At 53.1% G+C, this 22,631-nt stretch overlaps 1 protein-coding gene across 1 annotated transcript; it reads left to right on the top strand.

The window, feature by feature from the left end:
• Window positions 1-954: 954 nt before the first annotated feature.
• On the top strand, window positions 955-22,503 carry Duox2 (dual oxidase 2). Its single transcript, XM_042687681.1, has 33 exons — window positions 955-1,001; window positions 1,163-1,275; window positions 1,541-1,705; window positions 2,443-2,630; window positions 2,746-2,947; window positions 3,082-3,248; window positions 3,965-4,025; window positions 4,151-4,247; window positions 5,185-5,275; window positions 6,018-6,120; window positions 6,879-7,042; window positions 7,495-7,670; window positions 7,863-7,981; window positions 8,288-8,425; window positions 8,667-8,780; window positions 8,940-9,142; window positions 9,450-9,635; window positions 10,831-11,056; window positions 11,158-11,251; window positions 13,139-13,326; window positions 13,776-13,845; window positions 14,203-14,271; window positions 14,852-15,030; window positions 15,205-15,435; window positions 15,600-15,699; window positions 16,402-16,451; window positions 16,638-16,765; window positions 16,966-17,119; window positions 18,708-18,940; window positions 19,180-19,338; window positions 19,633-19,788; window positions 19,892-20,020; window positions 20,658-22,503. Exons 1-33 carry the CDS (start codon window positions 955-957, stop codon window positions 20,778-20,780), a joined length of 4,623 nt encoding a protein of 1,540 aa, XP_042543615.1. The 3' UTR covers window positions 20,781-22,503.
• The last annotated feature ends 128 nt before the right edge of the window (window positions 22,504-22,631 follow it).

Raw genomic sequence — 22,631 nt, 5'->3', positions numbered from 1 at the left:
GCGGGTATGCAAATAGGACGGGAGCCCCGCCCACCCCGCAGGCGGGAGAGCCCCGCGGTGCAGACATTCACACCCGCTGCACAGTCCAAGCGGACGCCGGCGGCGCCGCACGCAGCCGGGAGACGGGGTTGACCTAGGGGTGAGAGGCGGGTGGGGTGGGGAGGGCAGAACGGTTATTGGTCTTCCTTAGCCCTCGCTTTCCATGCATGGGGTGCGCGTGGAGGGGGAAGGTGCCAGTCCTGGGTTGCCAGTTCTTCTGATGAGCAGAAGTAATACCTAGCGAACTGGGATAGGGGGTGGGGAGGGACGGGGGCGGGTGGCCCCCAGGCTTTGGGCTAGAACCTCCTAGAAAACTAGGCCAGTGCTGTCTAGGACTGGTATGGGGTCCAAGATGGTTCCCAGTGGGTTTCTGTGATTGAAGTTTTAGCCCTGGGATGGTGGGGAGGGGGTGAAGGTAGGAAAAGAGCCAGCTCTCCTGGAAAGAGTGAAGATGTAGATTCTCCTCTCTCTGTCTGTCTCTGTCTCTGTCTCTCTGTCTCTGTCTGTCTCTGTCTCTGTCTGTCTCTGTCTCTGTCTCTCTGTCTCTGTCTCTCTGTCTCTGTCTCTCTCTCTGTCTCTCTCTCTCTCTCTCTCTCTCCTGGGGCTTGAACTCAGGGCCTGGGCACTGTCCCCTAAGCCTCTTTTGCTCAAAGCTAGCACTCTACTACTTGAGCCACAGCACCACTTCCGGCTTTTTCTGTGTCTGTGGTACTGAGGAATGGCACCCAGGGCTTCATGCATGCTGGGCAGGCACTGGACCACTGAGCCACCTTCCCAGCCCCAGCAGATGTAGGTTCTTGATGCTCCAGAAGTAGAAACTCCTGGTGTGTGTGTGTGTGTGTGTGTGTGTGTGTGTGTGTGTGCACCCCTCTCAAATCCTTTCCCCTCAACTCCACTCCCAGACTCAGAGACACCATGCTGAGAGCAAGAGCCCTGATATTCCTGGGAACTCTGCTGACTGGACCCGTGGAGGATGCAGTGGGTAAGCACCCTAATTTTAGAGGTACATGCTGGGGGTATAGGAAGAAAGATGTGCAGACAGGCGGCTGTTCAATCTGGGATGTTGGGTCCAAATGATGGGAGGGTGGAAGGGGTCTGGGGGGGCACACAGTGCTAAAAGGATATCTCTGGGTGCCCCCCCCCCAGGCGGCCAGGATGCGCCCCCACTGGCCTGGGAAGTGCAGCGCTATGACGGCTGGTTCAACAATCTCAGGCACCATGAACGCGGGGCGGTTGGTAAGTCGGGGTGTTGGAATGGGTGTTTTTGGGGGGGTTGCAGAAGCCGGGGGAGTGCACAGCAGCCCTGGCTTGTAGAGTGTGAGATGAGGTAACGGGCACTCAGCCCAGCTTCTAATGCACCTCATTCCTACCTCCCCAACCTCTCTATCCCCCCCCAAAGGGACATGGCAGAAAAGGTCGAGGGCTGGAAGGGGGGGGCGAATGCATGAATGGTGGGGGGTAACCCAGTGCTCCACAGAACCTAGCCCTTTGCCTTCTCCAGGTTCGCGGCTGCAGCGCTTAGTCCCGGCCCATTACGCGGATGGCGTCTACCAGGCCTTGGAGGAGCCGCTGCTGCCCAACCCTCGCCGGCTGAGCGATGCGGTGGCTCGGGGCCGAGCCGGGATGGCGTCGCTGCGCAACCGCACGGTGCTGGGCGTCTTCTATGGTGAGCGCAAAAGAAAGAGGGAGTGGGGTGGGGAGGGAAGCCATTTAACACCCCCGGAGGTGGGAGTTGGGGAGTGAGGGGTCGGGAGGGGTGGGGACGTTGGGGTTCCCTTGCCAGTCTTCAAGAGACCAGCCCGGATCCCCAAGCTGCATGTCTGCTCTGCCTCCTCGTTCTTGGAAGGCTTTGGAGTGTCTGTCTGTGCAAGGGACATTTGCCACCCCATCTCTGTTCCAACCCCCCCCCCCCCATGATAGTATTGAGGCACAGAGGGGCAGGGACTTGGTTTGCTCAAATGAAGAAGGGGTGAGGGCTTGCTATTCATTCCATCCTTGTGATTCTCCCACGCTTCTTCTACCATGGAGAAAGTTTGAGGCCCAGCAAGGTGCCGAGTGGCTCACGCCCGTCATCCTAGCTATTACTCAGGAGTGTGAGAGCGGAGGATCATAGTTCAAAGCCAGCCCAGGCAGAAAGTCTATGAGACTCTGATCTCCAATAAACCCCCCCAAAACTGGAAGCGGCGCTGTGGCTCCAGTGGTAGAGCGCTCGCCCTGAGCTGAAGAGCTGAGGGACAGCGCCCAGGCCCCGAGTTCAAGCCCCACGACCGAACCCCTTCCCCCTCCAAAAAAAGGAGTTGAGGCCCACAGAGCCGGCGCGGGGACCTCTGTGCTTCGGCTCCTGGGGGCCGCCCTGGCCCTGGGTCCGGCGGCGCAGGGCCCGACGGTGGGGGTTTGCTCCAGGCTACCACGTGCTGTCCGACCTGGTGAGCGTGGAGACCCCCGGCTGCCCCGCCGAGTTCCTCAACATCCGCATCCCGCCCGGAGACCCCGTGTTTGACCCCCAGCGGCGCGGGGACGTGGTGCTGCCCTTCCAGAGGAGCCGCTGGGACCCCGAGACCGGACAGAGCCCCAGTAACCCCCGGGACCTGGTGAGGACGCGCACACCAGGAGCTGGGCATGCCTTAGCACTTGGGGGTCCCCCCCGGCTCCCCCAGCCTAGCCCTGGGGTCCAGTCCTGCCCTGACCTTCCCTCGCCCCCCCCAGACCAACCAGGTGAGCGGCTGGCTGGACGGCAGCGCCATCTACGGCTCCTCGCACTCGTGGAGCGACGCCCTGAGGAGCTTCTCCGGGGGACAGCTGGCGTCGGGGTCCGACCCCAACTTCCCGCGGGACCCGCAGGCCGCGCTGCTCATGTGGTCGGCGCCCGACCCCGCCACGGGCCAGGGCGGGCCCCGCGGGCTGTACGGTGAGCGCCCGGCCGGCCGGCGCGGGGTGCGGGCCGCACGCGTCGGGGCGCGCAGAGGGCGGGGGGGGGGATCCCCGGGCCCCCGCGTCCCCTGCGCCAGCCCCGCTCAGCCCCTGGCGCCCGCTTGCTCGCAGCCTTCGGGGCCCCGCGGGGCAACAGGGAGCCCTTCCTGCAGGCGCTGGGCCTGCTGTGGTTCCGCTACCACAACGCGTGCGCGCGCAGGCTGGCGCGGGAGCGGCCGCGCTGGGGCGACGAGGAGCTGTTCCAGCACGCGCGCAAGAGGGTCATCGCCACCTTCCAGGTGAGCCCCCCCACCCCATCCACCAGGTGAGCCCGACCCCCCACCCCATCCACCAGGTGAGCCCGCCCCCCATCCACCAGGTGAGCCCGCCCCCCATCCACCAGGTGAGCCCAACCCCCATCCACCAGGTGAGCCCGCCCCCCACCCCATCCACCAGGTGAGCCCGCCCCCCCCCGCCCCATCCACCAGGTGAGCCCGTCCCCCCCCCGCCCCATCCACCAGGTGAGCCCGTCCCCCCCCCCCCGCCCCATCCACCAGCTGAGCCCAACCCCCATCCACCAGGTGAGCCCGCCCCCCACCCCATCCACCAGGTGCACCTGCCACCCCTCCCCTGTGCCCACCCCATCCACCTGCGGTACCCCGACACTCGGGACTCCCCGCAGAGCTCCTCCAACCCGGGGACCACCCCCACCCAGGAACGCCCCTTCCAGGAGGCCCCTGTGCCCAGAGACCTCATGTCCACGCAAAGCCCCCCCTGGATGACAAGTAGGGGCCAGAACGCGGCTTCTGGGGGAGATGTCGCTTGGGAAGCTAGTTGGCATGCGCACCCCTCAAGTCTTCCCCGAATGGGGAGACGGGGCTCATCTGGATCCTGCGGAAGTCTGTCCTGCCCCTGCCCCTCATCTCTGCACCTCAGCCTCCCTTAGGCTCGGATTTCCTCCTGGTCCAGCCCAACACGTGTGTCCCCCCCCCCCCCCCCCGCCCTGTCCCCTCAGAACATTGCTCTGTATGAGTGGCTGCCCAGCTTCCTGCAGAAAACGCCCCCGCCGTATACAGGTGAGGATGAGGGGGTTGGGAATCCCTGGGCTGAAGATTCATAGGGGGGAGAAGACAGCTAGATTCATGCGATGCCAGGATGTGGGTGTGGGGATCTGATCTGTTTTGTGTCCTGTTTACTACAGGGTACCACCCTTTCACTGATCCCAGCATCTCCCCGGAGTTCGTGGTGGCCACTGAGCAGTTCTTCTCCACTATGGTGCCCCCTGGTGTCTACATGAGGTCAGGGAAGACCTGGGGGGGGGGAGGGGGAGGTGCCAACAGGTACATCACAATGATCCCAGGTGCTAAGGGGTGGATTTGGAGGTCTGGGGCTTTTCATGCACCTCTTTGTGTTTCAAAAAAAGGGAAGCAGAATTTGGGACACTTATACATGGTTGGTGTGATCTCAATAGGGAAATCTCCAGTTTTTCTAATGGCAGATTTGTGAGTGTGGTATATGCTAGTCCTGAGGCTTGAACTCAGGGCCTAGGCACTGTCCCTGAGCTTTTGTATTCTAGGCTAGTGTTCTACCACTTGAACCACAGCTCCACTTCAGCTTCTTGGTAGTTAATTCCTGCCTGGGTTGGCTTTGAACCAGGATCCTCAGATTTTAGCTTCCTGAGTAGCTAGGGTTACAGGTGTGAGCCACCAGCACGGGGCCTAATGACAGAATTTTGGTAGCAGAATATGTGATTTGTCCAACAGATAGGTCACCCTCCTCCCTCATTCCCTACTTATCCTGTGTGGACAAACAGCTTACTCTTTCTTTAATTAAAAAAAAAATACATTAGCCGGGCGCTGGTGGCTCACGCCTGTAATCCTAGCTACTCAGGAGGCTGAGATCTGAGGATCGCGGTTCAAAGCCAGCCCGGGCAGGAGAGACCGTGGGACTCCTATCTCCAATAAACCACCAGAAAAAACCGGAAGTGGCGCTGTATCTCAAGTGGTAGAGCGCTCGCCTTGAGCTGAAGAGCTGAGGGACAGCGCCCAGGCCCAGAGTTCAAGTCCCACGACCGACAAAAAAAAAAAAATACATTGTCATATCCCTGTTATGTTCAAGGAAGTTTGTGAGCCACCTTTCAATCCTGGCCAACCACAACGGAGTCCCTAACCTTACTGAACCCCATCTTACTTTCTTCCCTGAATTCCTTCACCTCATCCCGATTTCTCATTTCAGAAACTCCAGCTGTCATTTCCGGGAAGTCCTGAACAAGGATTTGGGCAGCTCTCCAGCTCTCAGGGTCTGCAACAGCTACTGGATTCGGGAGGTCAGGCTGAAACGAGGGATAGGGGTGTGCATGTGTGTCATGATCAATGTCTTTACAAATTCTTAGAAAAAAAATTGACTTAATGGTGTGGGTGATCCAGATTGGTGGGAAAGGGGCAAGAAAAAAAAAATCACCTTGAGACAACTTCCCAAGAGAGCTCAGGCAGTGACACATGCCTGTAATCCCAGCCTCTTAGAAGGCTGAGGCAAGAGGATTGGTTGAACCCCAGAATTCAAGGCCAGCTTGAGCGTTTTAACAAGACTAAAAGACAATAGAGAAGGGGTAGAGCAGGAACAGAAATGAAGGCTTTCTGAAGAGATAAAAAGACAAAAGAAGCTGGGCACCAGTGGCTCATGCCTGTAATCCTAGCTACTCAGGAGGCTGAGACCTGAGGATCGCGGTTCAAAGCCAGCTCGGGCAGGAAAGTCCATGAGACTCTTATCTCCAATAAACCACTAGAAAACTGGAAGTGGTGCTGTGGCTTATGCGGTAGAGCGCTCGCCTTGAGCTGAAGAGCGCAGGGACAGCGCCCAGGCTCAGAGTTCAAGCCCCACGACCAAAAAAAAAGACAAAAAAGTAGGGAGGGAAAGGGGAAAGGAAAAGGGGAAGAAAGTATGTGTGTGTGTGTGTGTGTGAAGCTTTTGTCCCAAAGTGCTTAACTCTTACCTACAAGATAAGAGGGAATGAGTTTTTGGGAAGGACCCTATAACTTATCTTGAATGAGTTGTTTGCTTCCTTTCAGAATCCTAATCTGAAGAATACCCAGGATGTGAATGAACTGCTACTGGGAATGGCCTCGCAGATCTCAGAACTGGAGGACAGGATAGTGATCGAAGACTTGAGGGGTAAGCTTAGAGCTGGAAGGGATGGGAGCCAGATCCCCAGGGAGACTGGGGATCCTTCTGGGTGGGTCAACAGGTAGATCTAGAATGACCATGATCCAGAAGCAAAGATGTACACACAGACTTCAAATACTCATCAGAATAAAATGAAACTTTGAGCTTCCTCTCTCCTAATACACAGTTCTATGTTGTTTCTAACTTAAATCAGATACGAGTATTGGAGTGTGGGGGTGAATATTTTCATCCAATCTTGCTTTAAGGTTGGGGAGGCATAGGGCATGTAATTTCTGCATTATATCAAGAACCATCTTGAAGCTGGGCACTGGTGGCTCATGCCTATAATCCTAGGTGAGATCTGAGGATGTTGGTTCAAAGCTAGCCTGGGCAGGAAAGTCCATAAGACTCTTAACTCCAATTAACCACCAGAAAACCGGAAGTAGTGGAGCTGTGGCTCAAAGTGGTAGAGTACTAGCCTAGAGCAAAAGTGCTTAGGGACAGCACTCAGGCCCTGAGTGACAAAAAAGAAAGAAAAAAGATCCATCTTGAGTCTTAGAAGAAGAATCTTGACAAAAACACACAATAACATTGGACCCACACCAAGACAAGGCCAATGTGGGCATAGATCTCATGGAGAGGGATGTGGAGGACTCTGTGTATGTCTGTGTATGTGTTGAGGGTGTGATAGTACTGACAGATGGATAGAAGACTGCAGGCAAAGGAAGTGTTGAGAGGATTAACTTCAAAGTCCCATCTTTCCTCAGATTATTGGCCTGGCCCTGACAAGTTCTCCCGCACAGACTACGTGGCCAGCAGCATCCAACGTGGTCGAGATATGGGGCTGCCCAGCTATAGCCAAGCCATGCTGGCTTTGGGACAGGAGCCCCCAAAGAACTGGAGGGACCTCAACCCCAAGGTAGAACCCCAGGTAAAGAAGAATAACGATAATAACGACAGTTGAAGCTTTCCCATGGCAATGCTGCCTCAAATCCTTTATGTTAGCTTATGTGTAATCCTTATACAGTTTTTTGTTTGTTTGTTTTTTTGTCGGTCGTGGGACTTGAACTCTGGACCTGGGTTCTGTCCCTGAGCTCTTCAGCTCAAGGCCAGTGCTCTACCACTTGAGCCACAGCACCACTTCCAGTTTCCTGGTGCTTAACTGGAGATTAGAGTGTCACAGGCTTTCCAGCCTGGGCTGGCTTTGAAGGGCCATCCTCAGATCTCAGCCTCCTGAGTAGCTAGGATTACAAGTGTGAGCCACTGGTGCCTGGCCATATACATATAGTATAGATACTTTTCAACATCTCCCACTTTACTGATGACATTGTTGGCGAGTTCACACACATGCATAGACACTATTTACCTCCCATGATGCCCTAGGTGCTGGAGGCTACAGCTGCCTTGTACAACCAGGACCTGTCTCGGCTAGAGCTACTCCTGGGTGGGCTCCTGGAGAGCTATGGAGACCCTGGACCCCTATTCAGCAACATCATCCTCAATCAGTTTGTGCGACTGAGGGATGGTGACCGTTATTGGTTTGAGAACACCAAGAATGGGTAAGACCTGGCTTTGGACCCCACCTCAGCCTCGACCTCAGCCTGGACCAGGATGGCCCCCTAGAGGTGTTGATTCCAGCCCTCCTACTCATGCCCTCTAGGGTTCTTTTCTCATCTAGGTCCTTGGGTTTGGGGTTCCAGAGGCTCCTATTCTCTTCCTACTCTGATAACTCTTGCCTTTCTCCAACCCAGGCTGTTCTCCGAGGAAGAGATTGCAGAAATCAGAAACACCACCCTCCGGGATGTGTTGGTAGCGGTCACTAACGTTGACCCTAGCTCCTTGCAGCCCAATGTCTTTGTCTGGCAGGAAGGTGAGTAGCCTAGGAGCACCTGGTGGGTGGAGGTGGGAGCGGGGAGACGGAACTACTTGGTGACTTGGTGACATCCAGAGAGCCAGGTGCTTTCTGTGTTGGGTGGAGAGGTCTACATTTGGCTAATTCTCACAGCAGGTCAATCTGGGGTGGATGCTGAGGGATTTGGGAAGGGGAACAAGGCCCAGGGAGGTAGGCCTTGAAGATGGTGGTGTAGGATATCTTGGTCTTTTCCAAGATGCAGAATCACACCTGCTCAAGGAGAGGGCCCTTGGACTTGGGGCTCTTCTGTGCTCTGTCTCTTAGGTGCGCCCTGCCCACAGCCCCGGCAGCTCACAACTGAAGGCTTGCCCAACTGTGTGCCCCTTACTGTGACTGACTACTTCAAGGGCAGCGGTGCGGGCTATGGCCTTGTCATTGTGGCTCTCTGCTGCTTTCCCTTAGGTGAGTCCTTCAACCTCCTCCTGCTGTCTCTTCTCTCCCCCACAGACTAGCTCAGCCCCTCTGAGCTGCACTGGCTCCTGGGATGAACTCTTTGGATTAGCTTGAGGCCAGGCTCCTGGAGTGGAGACGGGGCGGGGGGGGGGGGGGGGGGGAAGGGAGGTCTTCAGAAGGGAGGAGCAGCATCTGAAGCTGCTGGATCAAAGGGGATGTCCTCCTGACTGGCTTCTCTGGTCTTCTTCAGTGAGTCTGCTTATGGCTGGGGTGGTGGCTCATTTCCGGAACCAAGAGCGCAAGAAGCTACAAAGGAAAGGCAAAGAGAGCATGAAGGATGAAGCCATCAAAGTTGGAGTGACAGGTGAGCCGAGGCAGAGGAGAAGGAGGGAGAAAGAGGAGATGGTGGGGTTGGGGGGGGGGAGGTCTGAGGAAAAAACTAAATCACAGAGTTGGGTGGGGGGGAGAGCTGATGTCCTGCGCAGACTCCCATGACTCACTCTGCCCAGTGTCTCTTTCCCAGGGATGGAGTGGCCAGGCCCCAAGGAGAGTAGCTATCCTATCACCATCCGGCTGCTCCCGGACAAGTGCTTACAGGTGCTGGACGGAGGGCTCACGGTGCTTCGCACCATCCAGCTGCAGCCCCTGCAGCAGGTCAACCTTATCCTGTCCAGCAACCGGGGATGCAGGACACTGCTGCTCAAGATCCCCAAGGAGTATGACCTGGTACAGCCCCTCCTGCCCACACAGGAGTTCTCACATATATTTCCCTCTCAGATGACTACTCCATCCGCAGCCACAATGCTCGCCTGGGAAGGCTGATGCTGGGAAAGGGGCTCCCCAAATTCTACCTGACCACCACCATCCTCCCCCCCCCCCCCGCCTCCAAGACTACCTACCTGGCCCAAGCCTGGATGGATAGGGAGGGACTTTTCTCTCCTTTTCCCAACCTGATGTCCTCTGTGAGGAGGCTGGACCAGAAGTTTGAGCTTTAAGTATGACATGGGGGTGTGGGGGGCTCCTTCTCACCTAGGTGTTGCAGTTTAACTCAGAAGAGGAGCGAGGCGCCTTTGTGCAGCAACTGCAGGACCTCTGTAAGTGCTGGAGTCCAGGCCTCCGTGTGGCTCAGATGAGCGAGAGTGAGCTCTTCAAGAAGGCTGTCACTAAGCAACAGCGAGGCTGCATCCTGGAGATCTTCTTCAGGCATCTTTTTGCTCAGGTGCCATGACTTGTGCCTTCTGGAGGCGGGGGGGGGGGGGGGGAGACTGGCATAGGGGATTAGACCAACCTGGGTTGGGCAGAACCTTCTATGTGAGTGAGCTAAGCTTCCATCCTGTGGGTGGGAGGCAGACAGCTTGGGTTGTGACCCTTGTGGACTATGTGATGTTAGGAAACTCACATCATCTGGGCTCTCTATTTCCATGTTGTCATCTATGAAGCAGTAATTAAAGCCCAGTGCTGGTAACTCATGCCTGTAAGCCTAGCTACTCAGGTGGCTGAGATCTGAGGATTGTATTTCCAAGCCAGCTTGAGCAGAAAAGTCTGGGATAAGCCACCAAAAAGCTATAGCTCAAGTGGTAGACCACTAGTCCTGAGTGAAAAAGCTCAAGCGCCCATGTCTTGAGTTCAAGCCCTAGTATTGGCACACGTGTGTACACATGCGCATGCACGCACGCACACACACACACACACACACTTTTTTGTTGTTGTTGTTGTTTTGTGTTTTTGTTTTTGGCTAGTTGCAGGGTCTGAACTCTGGGCCTGGGCACTGTCCCTCAGCTCTTCAGTTCAAAGTTGAACCATAGCGCCACTTCTGGCTTTTTTTCTGCTTATGTGGTCCTGAGGAATCGAACCTAGGGCTTCAAGCATGCAAGGCAAACACTTTACCACTGAGCCACCTTCCCAACCCAACACACACACTGTGGAGTAGACCCAGTGAGCTACCCAACGTGACAGATTCTCAAATGTTCATCCCTAGACCAACATGAACCTCACCAGAGTACTTAGAAATGCAGCTTCTCAGTTTCCTTCCCAAACAGCTTGCTGGGGAGTAAGACTCACGAATCTGTGTTTGACATAAGCTCCCATTTCTAGCCTCTTCCTGCCACGTCTATGACCAACATCTTCCTGCCCCAGTGCAGGTTGTTTTACTTTGCATTCTCCAAGTTTGCACCCCACCCATCCACCCTCCCTTCCCCACCTCCTCCTTCTGCCATCATTATTCTCTGTTGTGCTCAGGCCTAAGGAGAAATGGAAGGCTGCTGTTATTCACTTGACTTCCCTAGGAGAGCAGAGGCTCCGGTTAGCATACCTAAGTATCAGCAGGGTTCAACTGTTCAGCATTGGACTTTGGGGTTGTATTCCACCTAGCCTCACAGCCTTCTTCCCCTTCCTCTGTGGCTGCCCAAGTACAGGTGTTAAACATCAACCAGGCGGATGCAGGGACCTTGCCAGTGGACTCATCCCAGAAGGTTCGAGAAGCCCTGACCTGTGAGCTGAGCAGGGCTGAGTTTGCTGAGTCCCTGGGTCTCAGGCCTCAGGACATGTTTGTGGAGTCCATGTTCTCTTTGGCTGACAAAGATGGCAATGGCTACCTGTCCTTCCACGAGTTCCTGGACATCCTGGTGGTCTTCATGAAAGGTAGAAGCATGGACGATGGCAGGCCATTTCGGGGTTCTGTAAACAGGGAAGTAGCCTGAATCCCCCCCTCCACACACACGTCTTTTTTTTTTTTCTCTCAGGCTCCCCAGAAGATAAGTCCCGACTGATGTTCACCATGTATGACCTGGATGGGAATGGCTTCCTCTCCAAGGATGAATTCTTCACCATGATGCGGTACCAAGTGGGCCCTGGCAATCCTAAGACAGCCTGATGGTTTCAATGGGAAAACAAGTCCAAAGAAGGACAGGCAAGGCTAGGTGTCCACCTGTGTTGAAAGGGGACATTACATCATAGACTCTCAGAGCACCCACAGTTTACCTTGTCCACACCTCTGCCTTGAGCAGGATCTATATTTCCATTGTCCACAACAGCCAGAAAAGTCTCCCTAGCTAACACGACAACAACGAAATACCAGTGTGGCCAGGCGCTAGTGGCTCACACCTGTAATCCGAGCTACTCAGGAGGCTGAGATCTGAGGATCGGGGTTCAAAGCCAGCCTGGGCAGGAAACCCCGTGAGATTCTTATCTCCAATAAACCACCAGAAAACCAGAAGTGGCACTGTGGCTCAAGTGGTAGAGCTCTAGCCTTGAGCTGAAGAGCTGAGGGACAGCACCCAGGCCCAGAGTTCAAGCCCCATGACTGACAAAAATAAACAGCAACAACAAAAAACTCCAGTGTAACCAACAGCAAAAGTTCATATAATCCTTTTGGATGTCTTTGAATTCTTGTCAACTCTTTTGCTGTATGCTGAACACTGATCTTTACATGATGCAATGATGGATGAATGAAGGTTGTTCACCTAATGTTAATCAGCATGACAAGCTGGTAGGAGAAACATGGAGAGTTTCAGTCCTTTTATTCTGTGTGTGAAACCATGTTTGTTTGTTTGTTTTTTGTCAGTTGTGGGGCTTGAACTCTGGGCCTGAGCTCTGTCCCTCAGCTCTTCAGCTCAAGGCTAGCACTCTACCACTTGAGCCACAGTGCCACTTCCAGCTTTTTCTGTTTATATGGTGCTGAGGAATTGAACCCAGGGCAAGGCATGCGAAGCAAGCGCTCTACCATTGAGCTACCTTCCCAGCCCACCATGTCTTATTTATATGTGCCAATCCTGGGGCTTGAACTTAGGGCCTGGGTGCTGTCCCTGAGCTTTTTTTTTTTTTTTTTTTTTTTGCATAAATCTAGTGTTCTACCACTTAAGCTATATCTCCATTTTTGGTTTTGTGGTGCTTAATTGGAGATAAGAGTCTCATGAACTTTCCTACCTGGGCTAGCTTCTAACTGCAATCCTCAGATTTCAGATTCCTGAGTAGCTAGGATTACAGGTATAAGCCACTAGTGCCCAGCCCATTTCTTGTTTTGATATGCCAAGAAAGACCAACTTTGGGCATCATGAACATCTCATTCCTGAGGACCCGACATCAGTAACATACCCCGCTTCAGCACCACCAGGGCATATTTCTCTTTGTTCTTTTTTTTAACATCTGTTTCTTCCATATTGACATTGACACAGAGCAGGGATTTGATACTTAGCTCAAGGAGTAAGACAGAGTGAAATAAATGAGCAAATAAACAAGGAATGAAAAATAGCAGCCCAGATACTTTTCATGTTTCTGTCCCTCTACACTTTTACCTCTTACAGTCTAGATACTCCAGCTAGACACAGGTGTGTGTGTGTGTGTGTGTGTGTGTGTGTGTGTGTGTGTGAGAGAGAGAGAGAGAGAGAGAGAGAGAGAGAGAGATGGGGCTTGAACTCAGGACCTGAGTGCTGTCCCTGAGTTTCTTTGTGCTCAAGGCTAGCACTCTACCACTTGAGCCATAGCCCCACTTTTCTGACATGGGCTCTTAAAAGAGCAAAACAGCCAGGTGCTGGTGACCCCTAGCCATTACCTTTCCCAGCTTTGGGTGAGTTAGCCAAGCTGAATTTATGAACTTAGCATGTTCTCAATGTTGTTTCTCAGGTCACTGGTAGCCACTTTAAGGAATCTGGGATCTGCACCTCCCTGTACTTGGCCTAAGCCTGACCTCACTGGGCAACAGGTTGTTTGTCTCTTGTCCTCCAGATCCTTCATCGAGATCTCCAACAACTGCCTATCCAAGGCCCAGCTGGCCGAGGTGATGGAGTCCATGTTCCGAGAGTCAGGTTTCCAGGACAAGGAGGAGCTGACCTGGGAGGACTTCCACTTTATGCTTCGGGACCATGACAGCGAGCTCTGCTTCACACAGCTCTGTGTCAAAGGTAGAGTTGGAGGTGTGGGAGTGTATAAAGAATGGTCACAGTCAGGTAGAGAGTGTGTCTTCAAAGCAGTTGTCCCGATGGACAGGACCCAGGTCTAATTCTTCTCTGCGTCCTTAGTGCCTTATACTGAGTCTGACATGGAACCAAGGGCTCCGTGTCAAGTAGTATTCTGCACAAAGTTGCTCACTGGAGTCATTGGAACTCAGCCTATACACTTTCCAAAGCTGTGGGCGTTGACCTGGACTATATCTGGCCAGAGGAGGACTTACTCTATTCTTTACACAAAGGACAGACAGGATTGCATCTAGTTGCCCTATGTACATACAGTCGATTCTTTGTGGGGGAGAGGGAGGAGAGTAGGGTTAAAGGCTGAGATGTACACATGACCCAGAGGCATTGAGAGAAGAACGCAGTTTCCCACCATGTGGAAGCCAGTCCAGTTTCTTCTTCTCCTTTTTCAGGTGTTGGAAACATCTTTAAACCAAATATCAGCTCTCGAGTCTCATTCATCACTCGGACTCCTGAGAACTGGCATTGCGGAACAAAGCACTGGAGGTCTCCTTGGCTAGGGTCCCTGGGCCAATCAGCCCCTATGGTCAGATGTTTGCCCCAAGAAAGTAGTTCTTATCGACATGGCCAGTTTCAACCCAAATCCCAGTTGCCTCCCAAGTGAATACTTCCCAGGAGATTGGGTGTCTTCCTGCCATTCTAGACTCTTGTTATCCTGCAGAACACATCAGCCAACCCTAACCACTCATTCCACCATGTCCCCTGCCTGGTCCCAGGATTCACCCCCCCCTCCCACCTCCACCCCACGCTCTCACCCAGTGCTTCTTTTCCTGGCTGGAAAGACCAGGGGTGAACAGGCTCCGTTTTTCTTTTTCTTAGCTCTTACCCCCAGGAGCTGGTCCTCCCTGCCTCAGACACCCCTGGTCTAAAGAAGAGATTTGGCAAAAAGTGAGTGCTTCTTAGAGCTCTGGGCCCAAGAAGACAAGGAGAGAAGTCTTGGGGGGTCTCTGGTCTTTGACATAAAGAGAGACCCTTCGAAATCTCATCCCTGATCTACCTGGGGCTAGGGTGCCCAATGACTTTTCCTCCTCTCTCAACCTCTACATCACCTTCTCCAGCTGGCTCAGAATAACACCATAGTGGTAGTAAAGGCTCTCTTGGCCCCTGTGGCCTTGGGCACAGCAGTGGGTCTGTGCAGGGAGCAGGAGGAGGGAAGGACAGAACAAGTAAGAATGGAGAGAAAGAGTTGGGAGAAGCCTGATGCTGGTGGCCCACACCTCTAATCCTAGCTATTCAGGAGACTGAGATCTGGGGATCGTGGCTCCAAGCCAGACAGGGCAGGAACATCCATGAGACTCTTATCTCCTATTAACCACCAGAAAACCAGAAGTGGTGCTGTGGCTCAAGTGGTAGAGTGCTTGCCTTGAGCTGAAGAGCTCAGGGAACAGCGCCCAGGCCCAGAGTTCAAACCCCACAACTGACAGAAAAAAAAAAATGAGTTGGAAGAATGACAGGTTGCCTTCTCTAGGGCAGTGGGGACCCCTCCCCAGCTGTACACAGAAGCCCTTCAGGAGAAGATGCAACGGGGCCTTGTCACCCAGAAACTACAGCAATTCAAGCGCTTTGTGGAGAACTACCGACGTCATATCATGTGTATCGCAATCTTCTCAGCCATCTGTGTGGGCCTGTTTGCAGAACGTTCCTACTGTAAGAGCTCTGGGCTGGGGAGGAGGGTTCCCCCCCCCCCTTGCTTTCAGGGAGGAATGGAGCTTGGGTCGCCTTTCTTGCTGCTCAATACCTGGATCGAGAACCCCGCCCCGCCCCCCTTCAGATGTTCCAATTGGGGCTCAAGAACCTACTTCTTCTTCTACCATGCCCCAGATTATGCGTTTTCCTCACCACCCACCGACATCGAAGAGACCACCTACGTGGGCATCATCGTGTCCCGGGGCACGGCAGCCAGCATCTCCTTCATGTTCTCCTACATCCTGCTCACCATGTGCCGCAACCTCCTCACCTTCCTGCGGGAGACCTTCCTCAACCGCTACATCCCCTTCGATGCCGCCGTGGACTTCCACCGCTGGATCGCCATGGGGGCTGTCATCCTGGCCAGTAGGTGGCCCCTGACATTCTCCCCCTTTGCTGTAGCCCCCTACCGTGAGGAGCCGGGGAACTCCCTGTGTCTTCTTCTCTCCTCCTGGGTGCCTCTGCTCTCTCACGCAGGACTAGAGGTCATCGGCCCTGGTTAACATCTCTGACAAGGATCTCTCTTTCAGTTTTGCACAGTGCTGGTCACGTGGTGAATTTCTACATCTTCTCAGTCAGCCCCCTCAGCCTGATGGCCTGCGTATTCCCCAACGTCTTTGTGAATGATGGGTCAGTTCTGGGGAAGGGGGGGTCTCCTGAGTCTCTTGCATGACCTGAGGGGATCTACGAAGACATAGATGGCCATAAGATACCCACACTGAACTCCTTCCCCAGTAAAGGTACAAAGCCAGCCCTCCGGAGGAAGATAAAAGGTGCCGTGTTTGCCCTCAGGCAGGATGCTGGCTGTGATCAAGCAGAAAAAGAGCAGGAGAAGTACCTACCACATAGCTTACCATATCAGTTTACCAGCCATTCATCAGGCCAACATTTATGAGCCATGTTCTGGGTGGTGATTCACTTGCCTGGAAGTGGGGATGCCAAAATAGATACAGATGTTCAACAGATGCTTATTGAATCTCTACTGCATATGTCAGTAGAGCTGTGAGCCTAGGGGTAGAGTAGTAAGTAAAATAGAAACCCTTTGCCCACACAGAGCTCTCAAAACAAAGGACTGGATACTCAAGACAGAAAGAGTCAACCGCAGTAAGAGAGTTTAGGATAACAGAGGAGAAAGATTGCTGAGGGTGAAGAGGAGAGGAATATGGGAAAATGAGGGCCATTAACTTCTTGGAAGAATCTCTTGGCCATCTGGGTGGAAGGGTCTGATAACCTCAACAGTCAGGGCCAAGAGGAACAAAGTCAGCTTGGGGTGTGGTTGTAGTGGAACCCCTCCTGCCCCAGCCAGAGGTACCATGTGCTTTTTCCCCACAGGTCTAAGCTTCCCCAGAAGTTCTACTGGTGGTTCTTCGAGACGATTCCAGGTAGGAAGTGGACCTGTGAGTCTGTCTGTCTGTCTGACTCCATTTCCCTGAATACACACTGGCCTGGAATCGGGCTGAAGAGATGAGAGGGGAGAGAGGGGGACATGGGGGAGTGCATTGTTATCTTTTCAGTCCAGGCTGCAGTCCTGAGACCAGTCACTGATCCTATCCTCCGGCCTATCCCAGGTATGACAGGAGTTCTGTTGCTCCTGGTCCTGGCCATTATGTATGTCTTTGCCTCTCACCACTTCCGCTGCTGCAGCTTCCGGGGTTTCTGGCTGACTCATCACCTCTATGTCATTCTTTATGCCCTGGTAAGACATTTCTGAGCTGTATCAGGCCATAGATGAGGGTCCTCAGGAGAGGGGTGGAGGGTAAATAAAGGTGGATGCAGGAGAATGAGACTTACGATCTCAGACTGAGTCCCTGAGATTTGAGATCTTGGAGTCTGCACAGGGGTGCAGGACAGGGATCCCGCTGGGACTGAGCTATATTAATTGGCCATCATCTCCAGCTCATCATCCACGGCAGCTTCGCTCTCATCCAACTGCCCAGTTTCCACATCTACTTCCTGGTCCCTGCGATTATCTTTGGTGGGGACAAGCTGGTGAGCCTGAGCCGGAAGAAGGTGGAGATCAGCGTGGTGAAGGTGGAGCTGCTGCCTTCAGGTACCAGCCAGCTTGGGTGGGGGAGCACCGAAGATCAGTTCCTCAGGTTCAACACAGGACAGGTCTCCTGACCTCTGGCACTGCCTCTGACACCCTCTTGGGAACTCCTGAAGCTTTCCCCCGATAGAAATGCAGCTGGCCCAAAGAAAGGCCAGAGTAGCTGGGCATCAGTGGCTCACGCCTGTAAGCCTAGCTACTCAGGAGGCTGAGATCTGAAGGTTGTGATTCAGCACCGGCCTGGGCAGAAAAGTTTGGGAAACTCTTTATCTGCCATTACCCAGCAAGAAAGCCAGAAGTGGATCAAGTGGTAGAGTATAGCCTTTAGCAAAAAAGCTAAGAAAGAGAGAGAGAAAGAGGAAAAAGAAAGAAAGAAAGAAGGGAAGGAAGAAAGAAAGAAAGAGAGAGAGAGAGGGAGAGGTGGCTAAAGTGATGCATAGGAGTTTGAGGATACAAAAGACCCCCTAAATGTGTGATGTGGGTATAGGAGGTGCAGGTCAGGGAGTTGTCTGTTTTCTCAGAACAGTCCTTTGAAGACATGGAAATGGGCTGGGAAGGTGGCTCAGTGGTAGAGTGCTTGCCTTGCATGCATGAGGACCTGGGTTCGATTCCTCAGCACCACATAAGCAGAAAAAAGCCAGAAGTGGCGCTGTGGCTCAAGTGGTAGGGTGCTCACCTTGAGCTGAAGAGCTGAAGGACAGCGCCCAGGCCCAGAGTTCAGGCCCCACAGCTGACCAAAAAAAAAAAAGGAAAGAAAGAATGAAGACATGGAAATGGCTGTGATTGTCCAGATGTCGTTGGGTCAGGATTAGCCACGATAGGGATGCCGATCATTATGGGAGGTGGTGGAGATGATTTTAGGTGTCACATAACCATCACATCTTCAGGGCTCACGTTGTAAGAAAATTGTTTCTCCTTTTCATTTGACTCCGACCAAAATGTCTTGGCGGCGGTGTTAGTAATCCTTTGGTTCTCACCAGCACCTCCTTGTTCAAGAAAGATCCGGCAGGCCCCGAGGCTCAGCTTGGTCAAGGCATGGCAGTCACCATCAGTTCGATGGTAGCAGGTTTGATGGGGAACTTGAGTTCCCCTCTACCTGCAGGCCGGAATTCAGGGCAGTAATAAGAGGCCTGAACCCTTCATGGGAAGAAGGATAGAAAAAGAGAGAGGCTGGGTCAAAGAAGCAGAGAACTGGGGCTGGGAAGGTGGCTCAGTGGTAGAGCGCTTGCCTTGCATGCTCAAGGCCCTGGGTTCGATTCCTCAGTACCACATAAGCAAAAAGAAAAAAGCCGGAAGTAGGGCTGTGGCTCAAGTGGTAGAGCACTAGCCTTGAGCTGAAGAGCTGAGGGACAGCGCCCAGGCCCAGAGTTCAGGCCCCACGACTGGACCCAAAAAAAAAAGAAGCAGAGAACTCCAACCCACAAAATAAAGATGGGGATGCTCCTATTCTCTGTCCCCAGGAACCCAGACCACGTGACACTCCCTGGGCCTTATCAGTGTAGAAAGGACAGACACCCATCAGTTGTCAGCCACCCAGAAATAGACCTTCTGATCTATGCTTTTCCCCTCCTATGACACTCCCCCCCCCCAGGTGTAACCCACCTGCAGTTCCAGCGGCCCCAAGACTTTGAGTACAAGTCAGGGCAGTGGGTGCAGATCGCTTGCCTGGCCCTGGGGACCACTGAGTACCACCCCTTCACGCTGACCTCGGCGCCCCACGAGGACACCCTCAGCCTGCACATCCGGGCAGTAGGACCCTGGACCACTCGGCTCCGGGAGATCTACTCCCCGCCAACGGGGGACAGCTGTGCCAGATACCCAAAGGTATCTACAAATCTCCCTTTTCAGTCTCTGTCATTGGCTGAAGATCCTAATCTCTCATGCCCGGAGATCAGGCTCTCCAGCCACTCCAAGGCCAGGCTGTGAGGAGGCTGGGGTACCTTAGAGGAGAAGCTCTGGTCCCCTCCTGTCTGTGTCCCCCCTCTTCCCCCCTCCCTCCAGCTTCCATTGTGGCCTGCATGCTGGGACAGGTCAGGCTCATCTCTCTCTTGTTCTCTCGGCAGCTGTATCTTGATGGACCATTTGGAGAAGGCCACCAGGAGTGGCATAAGTTTGAGGTGTCCGTGCTGGTGGGAGGGGGCATTGGGGTCACCCCTTTTGCCTCCATCCTCAAAGACTTGGTCTTCAAATCCTCAGTGGGCACTCAGATGCTCTGCAAAAAGGTAACTCTCCCTCCCTCCCTCCCTTCCTTCCTCCCTCTCTTCCTCCCTCCCTTCCTCCCCCATCCTTGAGGAACTCAGGGCTTGATGGTGTTCTGACCTTGCAGCAGAGTTAGGAAAGCTGTGTGCTGGGGCTCTGGGGTCTTCAGCAGCTGTTACATGCAGTTATCCAGATAACAGACTCAGAGGGAGGAAGGAGTGTGGTCAGACCCGGCATCAGGCCGGTGGGCTTCCCAGTCTCTCAGGCGAAGGCACTTGGGATTGTACGGAGCCTGAGCAGAGTGTGTCCCCACTCAGATCTACTTCATCTGGGTGACCAGGACCCAGAGGCAGTTCGAGTGGCTGGCTGACATCATCCGGGAGGTGGAGGAGAATGACTGCCAGGACCTGGTGTCTGTGCACATCTACATCACCCAGCTGGCTGAGAAATTCGACCTCAGGACCACCATGCTGGTGGGTCACGACTGGCCGGGCTAGGGCAGGCAGAACCCGTGTCTGGGTGAGGGGTTGGGCCTGGTGGCATCTGTGTGATCTTCCTCCGTGTCCCCTCCTCCAGTACATCTGTGAGCGACATTTCCAGAAGGTGCTGAACCGGAGTCTCTTCACGGGGCTGCGTTCCATCACCCACTTTGGCCGCCCGCCCTTTGAGCCCTTCTTCAACTCCCTGCAGGAGGTCCACCCACAGGTCAGTCATCTACTGTCACCCTGGGACTCTGGTCTTGCCCTGCCAGGATATCTTGGTCCTCAAGGTCTCCCCCCTCCTCCCTAGCTCTGTCTTGAGCAGAGAAGTTCTATCCTGGCTAAGGTAGGGTATTGTTGCAAGAGGATTTCAACCCTAAATAGCTCAAGATTCCTCCCCAGAGTCTGGGGTAGAACTCTGGTCATTCTGGTCAGGCTGTGGAAGAATCTTTCTTTGGGGTTGTGAGCATGACAAGGCTGCAGACCTCTCCTTTCCTTCCTTCCTTCCTTCCTTCCTTCCTTCCTTCCTTCCTTCCTTCCTTCCTTCCTTCCTTCCTTCCTTCCTTCCTTTCTTTCTTTCTGTTTCTGTTTTTTGTTGTTGTTGGTTGTAGGACTTGAACTCTGGGCCTGGGCGCTGTCCCTGAGCTCTTCAGCTCAAAGGCAAGCACTCTACTACTTGATCCACACCACCACTTCCTGTTTTCTGATGGTTTATTGGAGATAAGACTCTCACAGGCCTTTCCTGCCCGGGCTGGCTTTGAACTGTGATCCTCAAATCTCAGCCTCCTGAGTAGCTAGGATTACAGGCGTGAGCCATTAGTGCCCGGGCTAGGCCTCTCCTTTTCTTTCCAATTACCTGACAGGTGCACAAGATCGGCGTGTTCAGCTGTGGCCCTCCAGGAATGACCAAGAATGTGGAGAAGGCCTGCCAGCTCATCAACAGACAGGACCGGGCCCACTTCGTGCACCACTATAAGAATTTCTAAGCTTGTCCTCCCTGGATCCTGCTTCCAGTCTCCCATTCCCCAGAAATGAGCTTGCCACCAATTGGGAATGGTGGCGGATGCCTGTAATCTCAGCCCTTGGAAGGCTGAAGCAAGAGGGTCTTGAGTTGGAGGCTAGCCTGGGCTTTTTTTCAAAAAAAACAACAACAACCAAAAACAATCCTGACCTGCTGGTGATATCTCTGTGAGCATTCGCCTCAGCCAGAATGCTTGTCTTTGCCCTACCCATCCAGTGCTCTGGGACACTAGAGAAAGTCTCCCCTACCCTCGTCCTAGCTCAAGCCCTGCAAGTTGTCATAAGGAACGTGGGGAAGGGACAGCTCTGCTGTCTCCACTGTCTCTCACAGTCTCAACTGTGAAACGGTCCAAACTGGTCACTTCTGAGAACTCCTCCATTTTGTTCCTACAAAATTGTTTGCAACTGGCTTCGCCAGAAGCCTTTGAAAAAAAAAGGAGAAATGAGGATATCTCTGCGAGAGAATCTCCAAGCCCAGCTCAAGCGCCATGATGCTAGAAATCAGGACAACCCAACCACCTCTGGGCCTTTCCTCCTCCTGCTCTGAAGAAAAGCAGCCTGACTCCTGCTTCCTGTCCCTTAGAAGAGTCTTAGGAGACCCCAGAGAAGAAAGATGCCTTTCCAAGCCCTAATGTTCCTGCTGTTAGCCAGGGTGTCTGCTGTTCTAACCACTCTGGGCAGGCCTCTCTCCAAACTGCTTGGAGCAGCCAGTCTACCAGATGTCCAGAGCTCTCTTTCAGTTCCCAACTACCAGGGGAAATAAATAACTGACTGTCCAGGATTGCCCTGGACATAGTTAGCACCGGAAGTCTCTCATTCTCGGGCAGATCAGGGCACTTGATCACCTCACCTAGAAGCTAACCTGACATGTTACTTCCACCAGCATTAATATTTGTCCTTTTTCTTCTTTACCTTTTTACCCTCCCCACACCCCCTAAAAAGCTGGGCTTTGCGTATAGTAAGGTATACAGACTTTCTTTTGCCAATACTGGGGTTTTGAGCTCAAGGCTTCATGCCTACCGTGCCCCTACCTCCTGAACTTATTTTGCTTTTAGTTATTATATTTCAGAAAAGGATTTCAAAAGGTTATATTTTGGAAAAGGATTTCAAAAGCTTCTTTCAGAACCACAATTCTTCTACCTCTACCTTCTGAGTAACTGAATTACACATGCAAACCACCAGCTTATTCTTTGCCATAAGATCTCAATAAATGATTTGTTCTGGGCTTACCTTGAATCATGATCCTCCTATCTCTGCCTCCCAAGTAGCTGAAATTATAGGGATGCTCCACAGAACCCAGATGGAGGTATACAAATCTTGAAGTAATCATGTAAAGGTTTATCATCATTCAGGTTTAGATATAAAATAGTTCAAGAGTCCCATCACCCCAGAAACTTTCCTTGCATTCCCCTCCAGTCCTTCTTACCCTAACGCTTGGATGCAACTACTAATATGATTTCTGTCGCTCAAGTTTGGATCATACTGAATGTATTCCTATAAGCCCAGCGCATTTCATTCACCACAGTGCCTTTTAGACTCATTCATGCTGTTCTGTCTGTTCGTCAGTAGTTTGTTTCTTTTTATTGCTGAGTAGTATTCTGTTGCTGCCCCATTCTTCTGTTGATGGGCTTTTGTGTTGTTTGGGTTTGTTTTGCTGTGAATAAACTGCTATGAGATTCTTGTACCTACCTTTTAGTGGACTAAATGTGCTCATTTCTCTTTGGTATATAGCTAAGGGATAGATGGCATGGCTGGGGGTGGAAGGAGGGGGGTGAAGTTCTCCAGTTGGTAGAAGTTGTAATAGGAGGAGTTTCAGG

This window comes from Dipodomys spectabilis, unplaced genomic scaffold, assembly GCF_019054845.1.
Source record: "Dipodomys spectabilis isolate Male_0828 unplaced genomic scaffold, ASM1905484v1 ptg000108l, whole genome shotgun sequence".
In the NCBI taxonomy this organism is placed as follows: Eukaryota; Metazoa; Chordata; class Mammalia; order Rodentia; family Heteromyidae; genus Dipodomys; species Dipodomys spectabilis.
The sequence above is the reverse complement of the archived record's forward strand: the minus strand, read 5'-3'. Positions and strand labels throughout refer to the sequence as shown.

Bases quoted from the DNA above. Each gene is read 5' to 3' on its own strand.
- Duox2 (XM_042687681.1), top strand. From the start codon at position 955: ATGCTGAGAGCAAGAGCCCTGATATTCCTGGGAACTCTGCTGACTGG. The intron at 9,636-10,830 runs GTGCCATGACTT...GCCCAAGTACAG, and splicing joins TCAGGCATCTTTTTGCTCAG to GTGTTAAACATCAACCAGGC. The intron at 20,021-20,657 runs GTCAGTCATCTA...ATTACCTGACAG, and splicing joins TGCAGGAGGTCCACCCACAG to GTGCACAAGATCGGCGTGTT.